Below are 15,888 nucleotides of genomic sequence, written 5' to 3' on the forward strand. Positions count from 1 at the left end.
TATCCAGGACATGAGACACACACAGAGAGGGCATGCCGGAAGCTGCTGGCGTAGAAGTCTTTTAGTTTCATAATTCACTGATGACTTGTTGGCACATAATAAACATACTGGCACTGAAGATGGAAGAACAATGAGCCAAGAAGGGTCATAGTAAAAGTCTCTGAGCCAGAAAAATCTCAGTGATTACTTAGAATTTGAAGAATCAAGGAAGAGATTCCCAAAGAAGAAAAGGTCCTGCAAATAGAATCTTGACAAAGCAAGAATTATGCACGTCTCTGAGGGTTGAATAAATAACATACTTTATTAAATGTATTGGATATTAAACACATTGATAATAGAAAGGAGCTGTGGGGGAGGCAAATGACCAAGCAGCAGCATTGCCAATGAGCTGAAGCTGGAAAATTTCTATCAGTGAAGTTGTGAATAGATGTGGGGACCAATTTGGTCAGAGCATAGTTGGTATGCAAGAATGGCGTTGTACTACAGTGGCAAAACAATAAACATCAGCAAGCAGGTGAATTAGTGGCACAAGATCAAAGACTGACAGGGGAACTAGTGATGAAACACACATTCGCTCTTGTGGGAGAAAATGTCTAAACTATAAGGACGCCCAATACACCATGCAAATTTCTTTCCTGCAACCACGGGTTGCATGAAAATCTTGCATGATTCCCCCCCATCAACACAGACAGTGTTGAAAGTGGAATCTGCAATTGTCTTCCCCCGCCAGGAGAAGAAAATATTAATGTATATTGATTGTTTTGTAATATTTTAAGCGCTGTAATTAGATCTACTTTCTATTTGTCAAGTGAAAATCACTTTGTGTACAGCAGCTACAACCACTAGTATTACCAAATTTATTCACTTCTAGCACGAGTGTATATATATATGTATATATGTATGTATGTATGTATATATATATATATATATATATATATATATGATATATTTTTTTTCAGTGATTATTGCTAGCTGCTATAGCAGCCACTTTCGATAATTGGAAGCAAATCCAGCATTGATCGATCAACTTGGTACATTCAGCCTTCCCTATAAGGGTTAGAATCTGGGCCGGTTCAGCAAGGCTGGTTTCACACTAGTGCGAATTGGATGTATTTTCTCCACATTCAATTCGCATGTCAGGAGACTGTGACCGGCTCTGGGACAGCTGCGGAGCGGATTATATAGGGTGTTCTGTGTGTCTTCTGGTTCGTTTCAGGTGCAAAACCAGCCAAAAGTTAGGCCCTGATTTGTCCCTGGAACGGAGAACAGGGATGCATCGGACTCCTGCTGTGAGCCACTCTGCACCGCAGTGTGAACCTAGCCTTGAACTTGCAGAAGCTTGACCTGGCCATATTCTTTTTATGTCTAAACAAATAGCATAGTGGATGTGAATTTACAAATGTAAATTAAAAGAAAACACTTTCACTAAATGGACTGAAGTGGGTATTAAACCCAAAAATAATAGGATTTTTGTACTCGCTGTAAAATCCTTTTCTCTGAAGTTCACTGACAGGCAGCTTCCATTAGTCTTGACTGTAGGGTTATTACGCCACCTTCAGAAGACTAGGCAGATTGTAACACATGTGAAATAACAGAACTTTACAGTTCCGCCCAGGGGGTGGTCCCTCTGGTATTAACCCCTCAGCCTGCCTCCTGCAGCTCAGTACGTCAACTAGCAGTATAACGTAAACCAATAGGAGGGGAGGGTGCTGTGTCAGTCAGTGAACTTCAGAGAAAAGGATTTTATGGTGAGTACAAAAATCCTATTTTCTCTTTCGTTCACTGACTGACACAGCTCCATTATTTTTGACCGTAGGGCAGTCCCCAAAGCAGTGTCATAACAAAGGGTGGGAACAGCATAAAAACTTCACCCACAACCAAAAGTGCTCCCTAACAGGGGCAGAAAAGAAGGTTGCAGACGCAACACCATCCTTATGGATAACCAGATAAGGCGACTTGCAAGACAAGGCCGCCAGTTCCGAAACCCTCCTGGCCGATGTAATGGCCACTAGTTAGACCACTTTCTGAGAAAGAGTCAATAAGAGTATTTCCCTATTTTTCTCAAATGGTGGTTTCTGAAGCGCCGATAGCACTAGGTTCAGATCCAATGGGGGTAAAGGTGGACGCACTGGAGGAACTACATGGCGGACCACTTGAATAAAAGTGCTCACTAGAGAGTGAGACGCCAGGGGTCATTGGAAAAAAATAGCTAAGGCTGATATTTGTCCCTTAATGGTGCTTAAAGACAATTTCTGGTCTACTCCTCGCTATAGAAACAGCAGGATCCTGGAAACAGAATAGGTGCGCGGATGCCACCCTTTCTCCTCACACATGGAGATGTAGGCCTTCCAGGTACAATGGTATATCTTCCGAGAAGAAGATTTTCGTGCCCTCAACATAGTTGAAATCACAGAGTCCGACGGGTCCCGTTTCCTTAACACCGGGATCTCAACTGCCATGCCGTTAAAATTAGCGATGGTAAAGCAGGACGGAGAATCAGACCTTGACACAGAAGGTCCTCTCATAATGGTAGTCACCAGGGAGCGTCCGCAACCAGGCGTACTAGGTCAGCGTACCAGGGACGCCGAGGCCAAACTGGGGCAATCAGTATTACTGGAATCCCCTCCGCCTCCAATCCGCGGAGCAGACGTGGTAGCAGTTTTAGCAGAGGAAAGACGTAGATCAGTTGGTACTGACCCCACAGAGCCACCAGCACGTCTGATGCGTTTGCCCAAGGATCTCTTGTCCTGGATACGAATCTCGGCACCTTCCGATTGAGACGGGAGGCCAGGAGATCCACGTTGGTGTGCCCCACCGCAAGCACAGTAGCCTGAAAACCTCCGGATGCAACGCCCATTCTCCTGGGTCCAGCATCTGGCGACTCGGGTAGTCCGCCTGCCAGTTTTCTACTCCCGGGATGTAAATGGCCGACAAGGCCTGTACATGTCACTCTGCCCACTGAAGGATGTGAGTGACCTCCCGTGCTGCAGCTGAGTTTCTTGTTCCTCCTTGATGGTCGACATATGCCACCGCCGTGGCATTGTCTGACTGGATCCTGATCAGACACCCTAGTAGTCTCATCGACCATGTGGAGAAGCATAGCCTGCTTGCTCGGGGCTCGAGCACATTGATCGGCAACAGAGGACCTGGGTCAAGTGTACTCTCAGTACTCCACCCCAGCCGGTCAGGCTGGCGTCCGTTGTGATCACTGTCCAATGTAGAGGTAGGAACGACTTCCCGGACCGAAGTGCCGGGGAACTCAGCCACCAGAGCAGGGAGTCCCTGACTGACTGGCTCACCCGAATCTGCCGATCCAGGGATAACGAAGATTTGTCCCATTTTGTCAATAACTCCTTCTGCAAGACTCTGGTGTGAAACTGGGCTTACGGTACCGCCTCAAAGGAGGCCACTATGAGGCCCAGGACTCGCATGCAGAATCGCAGCGATGACCACCTGCGGTTCATCAATAGTTTTACCACGGCTCAGAGTCTGCAGTTTGTCTGAAGGGAGAAAAACTCTCGCTTCCCTGGAATCCAGCAGTAAGCTTAGGTACTCCAAGCGCTGAGTCGGTATGAGCACCGACTTTTTTTTAGGTTCAACAGCCACCCAAATTCTTGCAGGGTTTGCATGGGGTTCGCCAAATCCTCCTTTAATCCTGAGGCGGAAGATGGTCTCAGGAGGAGATCGTCTAGATAACCTACGATTGCGATCCCACAAAATTGGAGCCAATACCTTGGTAAAGATTCGGGGTGCTGATGCCAAGCCAAAAAGGGAGAGCCACAAACTGGTAGTGCGCTTCCCCAACTGAAAATCGCAGAAATCTCTGATGCCTGAGGCATATGGGTATGTGCAGGTACGCATCCTGGATGTCCAAAGATTCCAGGAGTCCCCTTGATGGAGTGCCGCGACTACTGAGCGAACTGATTCCATTCTGAACCTCTGTACTTTTACAAAGCAATTGAGGGCTTTCAGGTCCAAGATTGGACGTACCACTTCCTTTTTGGGGACTACAAACAGATTGGAGTAAAACCCCTGGAACCTTACCGACTCCGGAACAGGCATGATCACCCTGTGCACTAGGGCCTCCCAGCGAGTCAGGAGTAAGGGTATGATGGAGGGGAAGAATCTGTTTGGTGGCCAAGAGAGGAACTCTATCTTGTAAGCCAGAGGAAATCAGTTCGCAGACCCATTGGTCGGACAGCTGAGAGGCCCACCGGGCTGCAAACTCCTGAAGGCGACCCCCCACTCGAGAGAGAGTGGGGGGGGGGGTCGAGAGAGTAAAACTTATGGTTCCAGGGGTGCTTTTGTCCCTCCGAGGTCGTCCTGATTGTGATTGGGAGCGTTTAGCCGAAGTCCCGGAAGGACAAAAAAGCCTCTTTTGAGCGGAAAAAATGTCCTGAAAGACGATTAGGGAAAATTAGAGTTACGCTTACCGATAACGTCTTTTCCAGTAGTCTTTCAGGACAGCCACTATGAGAGACAGACTCCTCCTCTTCCTCTGGAAACACTGCGCCAGCCCATAAATTCTTACTTTCCCTGCCGGACCTCAGTTTATATCGAGATTACCTCCGGCCAGCTGGGGAGACACAAGAACACATTAATAACATATTTATCAAATACCATTATCTTGCTGCGCTCAGGTCTTTTGTAAGACTCCCCCCCAATTTTCGGGTGGGAACTAGGGCTGTCCTGAAAGACTACTGGAAAAGACGTTACCGGTAAGCATAACTCTAATTTTCCCTAATCGTCTTTCAGGACAGCCACTATGAGAGGATAAACGAGCACTTACCAGTTAGGGTGGGACTACAGCTTGCAAAACCTTTCCCCCAAAGGTCTGCTCACCTGCCGACACCAGATCCACTCTGTAGTGTTTTACGAAAGTGGAGTAGCTGGACCATGTTGCTGCTCTGCAAATCTGCTCTGGCGTTGCTCCCGCTCTTTCTGCCTGGGAGGCTGCCATAGCTCTAGTAGAGTGTGCTTTAATACCCACTGGGATTTCTTTCCTGCAACTAAATAAGCCTGCTCGATGGCTACTCTGAGTCATCTAGCAATAGTGCGTCGGGACGCTTTACAACCTTTTCTGGCCCAGGAAAACACCACAAATAAGGAATCTGACCTTCTGAATGACTTGGTCAGTTCTAAATAGTGTAGGATACATCTCCTAACATCCAAATAATGAAATTTTAGTTCCTTCCCGCCGGAGGGATTGGGACAAAAAGAGGGCAAAACAATTTCCTGGCTTCTATGAAAGCCGGATCGGTCTTTAAAACTATCCGGTCCGGAAAAAACGCAAAAGGGAGCCCTGACTGATAAGGCCTCCATCTCACTGACCCTCCTGGCAGTTGTTACTGCTACCAGAAACACTGTCTTCAGAGTAAGTTCTCTCAGAAAACACTCTTTTAAAGGCTCAAAGGGGGGTCCAGTTAAGCTCTGCAAAACTAAAGATAAATCCCATCTGGGAAAGGACAGACCCTGGACCGGTCTCTGTCTGGACAGGGCCCTAAAGAACCTGACTACCCATGGGTTGGCAGCCAAATGATCTTCCAAATAAACACTGAGGGCTGATACTTGACCCCTAAGGGTGCTAATGGATAAGCCCTTACCTGCCCCACATTGTAAAAATTCCAAAACTGCGGAGGAGCTCCGTACTGGGAAAGAGCTCTCTGCGCACCACTTGTTGAAACGTAACCAGACCTTTTCGTAGATCTGGCGAGTTTCCTTTTTCCTACTGTCCAGGAGGGTAGAAACTAGTCTCTCTGAAAAACCTTTAGATTTTAATAAACCCTCCTCAGTAGCCAGGCCGCTAACTTCCACTGGCGTACTCGTGGGCAGAGGACTGGCCCCTGAGAGAGGAGATCGTCCCGAGGGGGCAAGAGTAAGGGAGGTTCTACCGCCAACTGCTTTAGCATTGAGAACCATGCTCTCTTGGGCCAATGCGGAGCCACCAGAATCAGAGATGTGTTTTCCATCTGAAACTTTCTCAGAACTGCTGGCAACGCTGGAGGTGGGAAGGCATAGCAAGTTCTGAAATGCCAATTCTGGTTCAAGGCGTCCACACCTAAGGCTCCCTCTCCCCTTCTTAGGGAGAAAAAACAGGTGGTTTTTGCATTGTTTCTGGACGCGAAAAGGTCCACCTCTGGAGACCCCCATCTCTTTATTATGAGATTGAAAACCTCCTGGTTGAGAACCCAATCGCCCTCCCTCAGTCTCTTTCGGCTGAGAAAGTCTGCTACCACGTTTTTCTCTCCCCTCAGGAAAACTGCTGAGAGCGAAAGGGTGTAGGTTTCGGCCCAGCTCAGGATCTCTGTCGCTAAAGATAACAGGGCTCCGCTTCTCGTGCCACCCTGCTTGTTTAAATAGGCCACTACGGGGGAGTTGTCCGACCGCACCTGAATGTGGTGACCCCGGAGCTCTTTTTTGAAGAATCTGAGGGCTAGTCCCACTGCCCTTAATTCTTTCCAGTTGGACGATCGAGTCAACTCGCCGTCCTCCCAAGTGCCCTGGGCTAGAAGGGAACCCAAATGTGCCCCCCAACCTTTTCCACTTGCATCTGTGGTCACTACCTGAGAAACCGGGATGAGCCACAGACGCCCTTGCGACAGATTCGTCACTTTCCTCCACCACCAGAAGGATCTCTTTACCTGGTGTGGAATATTATTATTATTATTCAGGATTTATATAGCGCCAGCAATTTACGCAGCGCTTTACAATATAAAAGGGAGACAATACAGTTACAATACAATTAAATACAAGAGGAGTAAGAGGACCCTGCTCAGAAGAGCTTACAATCTAAAAGGGTGGGGCAGGTGGTACAGAAGGTTATAACTGTTGGGAATGAGTTTATGGAAGTGGTAGGAGATTAGTTTGAGACGGGATAGACTTCCCTGAATAGATGAGTTTTCAGGGATCGTCTGAAGGTAGCAAGAGTAGGGGATAGCCGGACCGGTGGAGGTAGCAAGTTCCAGAGGATTGGAGAGGCTCTGGAGAAATCCTGGAGACGAGTGTGGGAGGAGGAGACGAGAGAGCTTGAGAGTAGGAGGTCTTGAGAAGAACGGAGGGGACGGTTTGGGTGATATTTGGAGACAAGATTGGTGATGTAGCTCGGGGCAGAGTTGTGAATGGCTTTGTATGTGGTGGTTAGTATTTTGAATTTAATTCGCTGGGTGATTGGGAGCCAGCGAATTAAATTCAAAATATGTACTAGGGTGTCTAGAGCCTCCTGACTGTGGTCCCACACCCTTAGGATGAAGGTCTGTAGGGGACAAAAATGTAGCCCTGCCCACTGCACTGCTGGGAGGGTAGATGTAAGGAGACCCAATACTGACATCAGAACCCTTATGGAAACCAGCTGGTTACTCTGAAGAGAGGCCACCGCTCTGTCCAGCTTTTGTACCTTTTCTCTTGGTAGAAAAACTCTCAACAGTGTTGAGTCCAACAGGAAACCTAGATAGGAGATCTGTTGTGAGGGGATCAGGCTGGACTTTTCCAAGTTCAGAAGCCACCCCAGGTCTGTAAGGACCCCTTTGGTTAGATCGAGATCCTTGACCAACTGTGTTGGGGATGCTGCAAATAAAAGCAGGTCGTCCAGGTAGGCTATTATACATATCCCTTGGAGCCGAAGAAAGGCCATGGCTTCTGCCAGGACCTTGGTAAAAATGCGGGGTGCAGAGGATAGCCCGAATGGCAGGGCCTGAAACTGAAAATGTACTGTTTCTCCCCCTAAATCTATGGCAAGGCGTAGAAACTTCTGCGAGGCCTCTGCTATAGGGATGTGTAAATACGCGTCCCTTAGGTCCAGAGATACCATGAAACAGTTGCAGGGCAGAAGAGCCCTTACTGAAAAGATCGACTCCATGCGGGTTTTTTCACTACGAAGATGTGAGAATAAAACCCCCTTCCCTCTTCTGCTTTTGGGACCCTGAGAATAACATCCTGATTCTCCAATTCCCTCAGAGCTTCTAGCAAGGCCTCGGCCTTTACCATGCACCTGGGTAGATGCGTGACAAGGAGCCTTTGAGGGGGTGGTCTTAAGAATTCCAAGAGGTACCCCCTTCTTATTACCCCTAAAATAAATTGATTGGGGGATATTGTCTCCTACTGTGGTAGAAAGGCCCCCAGTCTTTCTCCCACTGTAGCTAGAATGTCACTGGGTTTTACGGGGCTGGACAGGAGGGCGAAAAATCGCCCCTCCTCTGCCCCTGCCTTTTTGGGGCCAGGTTTTCTTTTCCCCCTCTGGTTTAGGGGTTTGCCTACGCCCTTGCGGACGAAAACCCTTTTTTGTTGGTACGGGGGTTTTCCGTTTAAGAGGAAAGGATTTTTTCCTGTCCGCTGTCCGGTCAAGAACAGTCTCTAGCCCTGGGCCAAAAAGGAGGTCCCCCGTCAGGGGTATCCCACATAGTTTTATCTTGGAGGCATTATCCCCTGGCCACGTTTTTAGCCAGAGGGCCCTTCTGGCCGAATTGGCTAGAGCCGCCGTTCTGCCCGACATGCGGACGGACTCCGCAGAGGCATCTGCTATATAAGCGATCCCTCGCAGCATAGTAGGGAAGGACGACAGAATGATTTCCTTATCTGTGCCTGCCTCAATATGTTGCTGGATCTGAGAGAGCCAGTGCTCTAAATTGCGAGCCACAACTGTAACAGCCATTTCAGGCTTTAGATTGCCGATAGCCGAGTCGCACGTTTTCTTAAGCAGAGAGTCAATCCTTTTGTCCAGGCCCCCATGTCTTCAAACGCCAAATCTGTGTGTCTGGAGACCTGGGAGAAAGCGGCATCTAATTTGGGATTTTTATTCCAAAGGCATGCCGGGTCCTCTGAAAATGGGAACCTTCTTTTGAGGGATCTAGATAAAAAGGGCTTTCTCTCCGGATCCTGCCACTCCTTTTTAACTGTTTCCATTTAAACTTCGTGCACTGGAAACACCCTTCTTTTTGGTTCCCCCAAACCTGAATACATTTGGTCATGAAGGGTTAGGAGCTTCTTATCCGTCTGGATACCGAGGGTTGTATAAATTGCCTTTAAGAGGTCCTCTACCTCATCAAGGGATAATTTATATCTGGAGGCTTTCCTGGACCCCCCGTCCTGGTCCTCCCCCTCTGAACCCTCCTGGGAATCGGAAGGGGAACTGTCTGGAAGTTCCCTTCCTGTCCCTGAAGGGCCTGCAACCTCTGCCCCCCCTGTATTAGCAGGTTGGACCGGAGCAGAACTCTGTGCTAGAGGTGGGGTTGTATCCTGGGGAGATGGACCAGTGGGAAGCTGACATTTCTCAAAAAGGGATCTAAAAGAAGAGAAGGTGGACGAGAGCTCTTTGACTGAAGCTGCTAGTCCTGACTCCTGTTCAGATTCCCTTTCCCTAACGAGGGAATCAATACAGCCCTTGCACAACACTTTGGTCCAAGATTCCCCTAAAATGTCCCTACAGGAGGCACACTTCTTTTTAGAGCTATGCGTAGACCTAGTTTTTTCCGTAGCTTTCTAAAAAAGGAAAAGAACAAAAAAGAGACAAAGTCAATACAAAGCTCGGGATACAACCCTGGGAGTGCACTAGATCCTTTTTTTAAAAGAAGGGATCTGCCCCCCCCCCCCCATGATAGAACCATACATTGGGGTGGGGGGATCCTAGATAGAGAGTACCCCTCCCCAGGGTGCTCTTACCTTAGGAATGCTGGAGATAGTGTCTGTTTGAGCCTCAGCTTCCGACATGACTGCAGGTGGCTGCTTACTATCTGTGCACGTTCCGAACTCATCTCCAGCTTGTGCCCAGGCCCTCCTATCAGCTCCACGACCCGGAACCGGAAGTCGATCGTATTCGAGGTCAAGCCTTCGCTTCGCCGGATACGACATCGCCCGTCGTTCGGCCCGCTCCGTTCAAGAAAAAAAGGGCGCGGACTGTACCCTTGTACAGGGAAATCTTTCGAACGGCTTGCCAGCTGCGTCCCTGTAGACGCGATAGGAGTCCCCCATGACCTGAAGCCGCGCTCGACTAGGAAGGGGTGGCAGTACCTGGTGAGGTAAGTAAACCGAACCTCTGAACGGTTTGAACCCAGCTTTCTTCAAACGAAGCCCCTGCTTCTTTCAACCGGGTTCTTTAACGAAAAAAACGGCCACAGCCTCCCCGACTGATCGGCCTGGTTCTTGCACAGTGTCTCCCTGCCGGAGGAAACACTAATAACTGAGGTCCGGCAGGGGAAGTAAGAATTTATGGGCTGGCGCAGTGTTTCCAGAGGAAGAGGAGGAGTCTATCTCTCATAGTGGCTGTCCTGAAAGACGATTAGGGAAATGAGGGCCCTGCGGTGTGGTTCCTTAGTCTTCCTGGCCTGAGGGAGTAAGGTACTCTTCCCACCTGTGACATTCTTAATAATGTCATCCAATGAGGCTCCAAATAGCCGCTCACCAAGGAAGGGTAGATCTGTCAAGGCTTTTTTAGATGCCTGGTCCGCAGACCAGCATTTTAGCCAAATCAGGCGCCGCAGCACCACTGCTGACCCCGAAGCCCTGGACAGCAAGAGAAGCGTATCCAGGGCCGCATCACAAACGTACTTAAGGCCATGCACTAACTGGTCTGCTAGTTTCACGCAGACAGGAGTAACCTGCTGCTTCTCCAATTCATGGTGCAAAAGTTTTGCCCATTCAGTAAGTGTCTGTGACACAAGTTGGCCAGTACTGGTCGTATAGCTGACCGCACAACTGTAAGCAAGGAACCGGCCACTCCCTAGGCCTTCCTGTCAGTTGGGTCCTTAAATGCAGGAGTCCCCTCTACCGGGATTGTGGTTACCATTTAACCTGGATACTGGGGGTTCCACGACCGGAGGAGCTGACCATTTTTTAAGAAGGCTCTCCTCAAAGGGGTAGCGCACCGCCATTCTTTTAGGGACCGAGAAGGTCTGTTGCGGGTTTCCCCATTCCTTGTATATGAACTTATTGAAATAAGTCAGATATGTATACCCCTTAGGTGTACGGGCTGGCTTATGGGACCCAAAAGGGACCACTACTTCAGCAGAGGAACCTGCTGTATCCTTAATCTTCAGGGTATCATGCACAGCTGTGATAAGTGCTCCAACTAGCGCTTTGTCTTGCGCGGACCCAGACGGGGACTCATCCTCATTGTCCTATCGGTCCTAGTCAGCGTCATCTGAAGCAAGAGAGCAGGGGCCGCCAGTCTCAGTGAGGCCCAAGTCTGCGTCAGAGCTCTGCCCAGAGGACGGGGGGTAAGGGGCTGCTTTTTACCACCTTTGTGGCCGCACACCGCCTCCACCATGGCAATGAAAGTTCCAAGGACCGCCGACGAATCGTCCAAAGGCACTGCACTGTTTGCAGATGAGCCGTTTGCGATTGCAGGGAGTTCCGGGGAAGAAACATCAGTTTCTGAAGCCATGCTGACCCACCCTGTCTGCCACACTTAGGACAGGTGCACAATCCCACCCTCCTAGCTGCTGCATACTGAGGGGCCCACACCGCAGGACTCACCACCCCGACCGAGTGCTGCGCCGTTCAGTTACAGGTGTCTGCGTCCAGTATCAGCTCCCAGGTGTCCTGAGCAAAAAAAAACGCTCCTTTCTGAGCAGCAGGGACCAGCGCTGAGGATAAAAATTGTGCTGGGCTATAACAAAATGGCCACCTGCCACCCAAAATCACAAGGAAAATGGCCACCGACCTACAGAAAAATGGGCCCTGACCATGCTTTCCAGTGAGACACCAAAAATGGCCAACAAACAAGAAACCGAGAATATGGTCGCAGAACAGCGCTATAGTGATCAGCACATGCAGATCTCCAGACACCCAGCAGGGAGACCACAGACACCCATCGCAGCCCCCAATCTAAGGTGAGAGCCCTCCAGGGGACCCTGGCTACAGGTAAACGCACCGCTCAGCAGCCCATCATACAGCATCCCCCACAGGAGGGGGGGGGAATAGGGACAGGTAGAGAAGAGAAGGAGGAGAGGGACCCCCTAATTGACCTCCCAGGGAATGCCCAGCTGCTCAATCCCGCCGAGGCAGGGAGAGCTCTACTTACCATACGGACGAGCTGGGGACATCCCATCACAGACCCACTCGCCGAGTAGTATGGGGTGGCTGCTGGCCACGGCACACTGTGACAAGGACATCGGTAGTCCGGTCATATGTGTGCCCCGGGCGTTGCGCTCACTGGCCACCCCTGGAACCTGAGGGGCATGTTGTGGTCGACCCAGCATCTGCACACGCTCGATGGCCAGGCTGGGGAGACTACAAGGACCATCCTGTCACCCAGCCGGCTGATGATAGCAGATCACAGGATCTTAAAATCTTGCGCAAAAGGCAAACATTCAGCAAAAAAAAAAATCCCAGGACCATTGGTCCCGCAGGGAGCCTAGGTCCATCTCCTTCACTAGGCAGAAAAAAACTGAGCTGCAGGAGGCAGGCTGAGGGGTTATTACCAGAGGGACTGCCCCCTGGGTGGAACTGCAAAGTTCTGTTTTTTCACATGTGTTACATGTTCTGCCTAGTCCTCTTCTGAAGGTGGCGTAATAACCCTATGGTCAAGACTAAATCGAGCAGTGTCAGTCAGTGAACGAAAGATAAATATTATATTGCAGCTTACCAATCATTAGATGTGGTGGCTGCATTTGTTTTCTATTTTAAAGTGGTTGTAAAGGCAGGCTTTTTTTTTTTTTATCTTAACGCAGCAGCTCCCCTCATACTTACTTGAGCCCATCTCTTTACAGCGATGTTGTAGGAGTGTCCTGGCTGCTCGGGACTCTCCCTCATCATTGGCTGAGACAGCAACGTGGTGCCATTGGCTCCGGCTGCTGGCAATCAAAGTCAGCGAGCCAATGAGGAGAGAAAGGGGGCTGGACCAAGCTGCAGCTCCGTGTCTGAATGGACACAGGGAGCAGCAACTCCGCTCAGGTGCACCCATAGCAAACTGCTTGCTGCGGGGGCACTCAACAGGATGGAGGGGCAAGGAGCACTGGCGGAGGACATGAGAAGAGAGGATCTGGGCTGCTCTGTGCAAAATCACTGCACAGAGCAGGTGAGTATAACAGGTTTGTTATTTTTAACTATAACAAAAAGAGACTTTAGCATCACTTCTAAGGCTTTTCCCCTCTGTTTTCACCAGGTAAACTGGCCAGTAAAACACCTCCTGTATTAGGGTGAATCCACTCTGGATGAAGGAGCACAGGGGGCACCTTTGTACAGCAGCAATACTAATGTTGGGGGGATGGGAGCATTAGATATACTAGCAAATTGAAGCTGAATGCCAACTAACTGGTGCACATGAGTGTTGCGACTCAATCCCTATTCAGCACTACACAACATGATTCATTTTTCACATGAGATTTTAACTGAGGCACATCACTGGATAAACAAATCAGTTAAACATAAACTAACAGTTTATTAACCACTTGCTGCCCTGCTCCTGCAGATATACTGTGGCAGGGCAGCAGGTGCAAGCTCAGGTGTGTGTGTGTGTGTGTGTGTGTGTGTGTGTGTGTGTGTGTGTATATATATATATATATATATACACACGTTATTGAGCCTGCTGTTTACGAGTGCGCTGTGGATACAATGGCTTTCCATTCGTAAACAACTTTCTAAAGCACTGCGCAAACTGTTGGCTCTATATAAATCCTGAATAATAATAACTTGCTTACTGTTGGGATCTGTGATTGACCCCAAGCAATCAGATGGTACCTGGCTACCTGTACCATTTGATTCGTTTAGCCAATCAAAGATCACAATCAAAAGCAAGCTGTTCATGAATGGGAAATCCATAAAACTGTCATCAGGTGGTACAGTACAGTGCTTGCTAGGAGTATTTCCTTTGGGTTTCCCCCGCCTGCAGGGGGCAGCAAAACTGCTGCATGATAGGATCTTCTGAAAAATACAGATTGTCTTTGGTCATGAGCAGGAGATTGACTTTGCAGTGTTGAAGTGATATTTTGAAGAGCAAAAGCATGGTCAACGCCAATTCAGCCATATCGTAAACGAGCAGTAGAAACAGATTAAATGTAGGGGGAAAAGCTTTTGCAACCAAATGAAGCACACAAGGCATGCAGAAGCAACAATACTTGCTAAACTACAAAGAACACAATTTAGATGTACATGTGACTACCCAAACCTGTTTTTTCTCTCCAAATTAAATTATTACAGTTTGTTAACAAGACTACCAAGCCTGAAGAAGCAGCTCTTGAACAGAGTAGCTCAAGACACATATTATCATGTCTCTTTATTCTAGATTCATCGCTGCCCTGACAGTGAAATCAGTGGTAGTTGTGCTTCTCCTTTTTTATGGAACATTCATACCTCTGAATCCCCTGGAAGGTGCTGCTTGCCATGTCAATGATTCCACCTGTAGGTCTTGCCACAACACCCACAAGGCCTTTTCCAATCCCTTTGAAGAACCCCGCAGCGCCTTCTTTTTTGGCTCCTGTACGTAAAAAAGTAAAAATAAATATTAACAGGCAATCACCGTAAAATATAAGCAATTACCATTATATAAAGCCATAGATAAGCATTTGCATGTTACTATACTTGTAGAGAGAACTACAATTATGGATTTTTAATATTGTCAATAAAAACTGTCAAGATTAGTATTTTTTGGGGGGGGATTGATTAAAGCGGAAAAGGGCAAAGTTTATCCAAAGCCAACATTTTTTCTAGTTTTGTATAGCATGATGAAGGAATAGAATAGTGACACATTTTTATTGACATTCAGAACAATAGGTGCTACATTTTTAGTTGTCTCCTGAACTTGAATAGGGGGATACCTTGCTCTGGTAACAACTGTTTAAAAAATAGGATTTTTGTACTCACCGTAAAATCCTTTTCTCCGAAGTTCATTGACGGACACAGCATCTTCATCTTGACCTTAGGATTATATCGCCCCTTTAGGAGAGGACTAGGCAGAAAGTGTTAAAAACAGCAACACTTGCACAGTACCACCCAGGGGGCGGCCCTACTGGCTATAACCCTTCAGACTGCATCCAACAGCTCTGTTCGTCCAAAGCAGTACAAACAAACAGGAGGGGTGGGTGCTGTGTCCGTCAATGAACTTCAGAGAAAAGGATTTTACGGGGAGTACAAAAATCTTGTTCTCTTTCATTCATTGACAGGCACAGGATCTTCATCTTGACCTTAGAGACGTTTCCAAGCAGTGTCAAAGAAACGAGGGGTGGTAACAGCAAGAAAATAACTCCACCCATAACAACCAGAGCTCAAACGGAGGAATTGCAACCTTAAACAGCCGCCTGCAAAACCTTGTGACGAAGTAAGCATCCGAAGATGCACTCACATCAACCTTGTAAAATTTTGTGAAAGTGTGAATGGACGACCAGGTCGCCACCTTACACACCTGGGAAACAGGCGCTTGATGTTGGAAAGCCCAAGAGGCACCAATTGCCCTGGTAGACTATGCCGTGACAGGAAAGGGAGGCACCCGCCTCCTTATGGCATAAGCCTCAACAACAATCTGTCTGATCAACCAAGAAATGGTGGCCGATGAGACCGCCAGTCCCTTCTTCGGACCAGCCACCGATACAAACAGCGAGTCTGACCTCCGAAAAGGAGCCATAGCAGACACATACACCCGCAGAGCCTAGACCACGTCCAAGGAATGCAAAGCCACCTCTTTGGGGTGTGACGACCGAGGACATAAAGATAAAAGCACAATGTCCTCATTTAGATGAAAGGCCAAAACAACCTGTGGCAGGAATGAAGGCTGCGGACGCAGCACTGCTTTATCCTTGTGGAGGATCAAGTAGGTAGACTTGCAAGACAAGGCCGCCAACTCAGAAACCCTCCTAGCATGTAATAGCCACTAGAAAGACTACTTTCTGAGAGAGTATCAATAAGGGGATCTCCTTAATATTTTCAAACAGAGGTTTCTGAAGCACCAGATTCAAATCCCAT

General features: G+C 48.4%; 1 protein-coding gene across 5 annotated transcripts in view; it reads right to left on the reverse strand.

The window, feature by feature from the left end:
- VPS13C (vacuolar protein sorting 13 homolog C) overlaps positions 1 to 15,888 on the reverse strand; it is a 626,331-nt gene that overhangs the window by 50,409 nt on the left and 560,034 nt on the right. For all 5 annotated transcript variants that reach the window (XM_077473219.1, XM_077473221.1, XM_077473220.1 and 2 more), the window contains one exon: positions 14,284 to 14,407. In XM_077473219.1, the coding sequence (XP_077329345.1) occupies positions 14,284 to 14,407 (124 nt within the window). The remainder of the gene's footprint in view (positions 1 to 14,283; positions 14,408 to 15,888) is intronic.

The sequence above is a fragment of the Lithobates pipiens genome, unplaced genomic scaffold, assembly GCF_037356315.1.
Source record: "Lithobates pipiens isolate NorthernLeopardFrog02 unplaced genomic scaffold, aLitPip1_a1.2 Scaffold_8, whole genome shotgun sequence".
NCBI classification, from domain to species: Eukaryota; Metazoa; Chordata; class Amphibia; order Anura; family Ranidae; genus Lithobates; species Lithobates pipiens.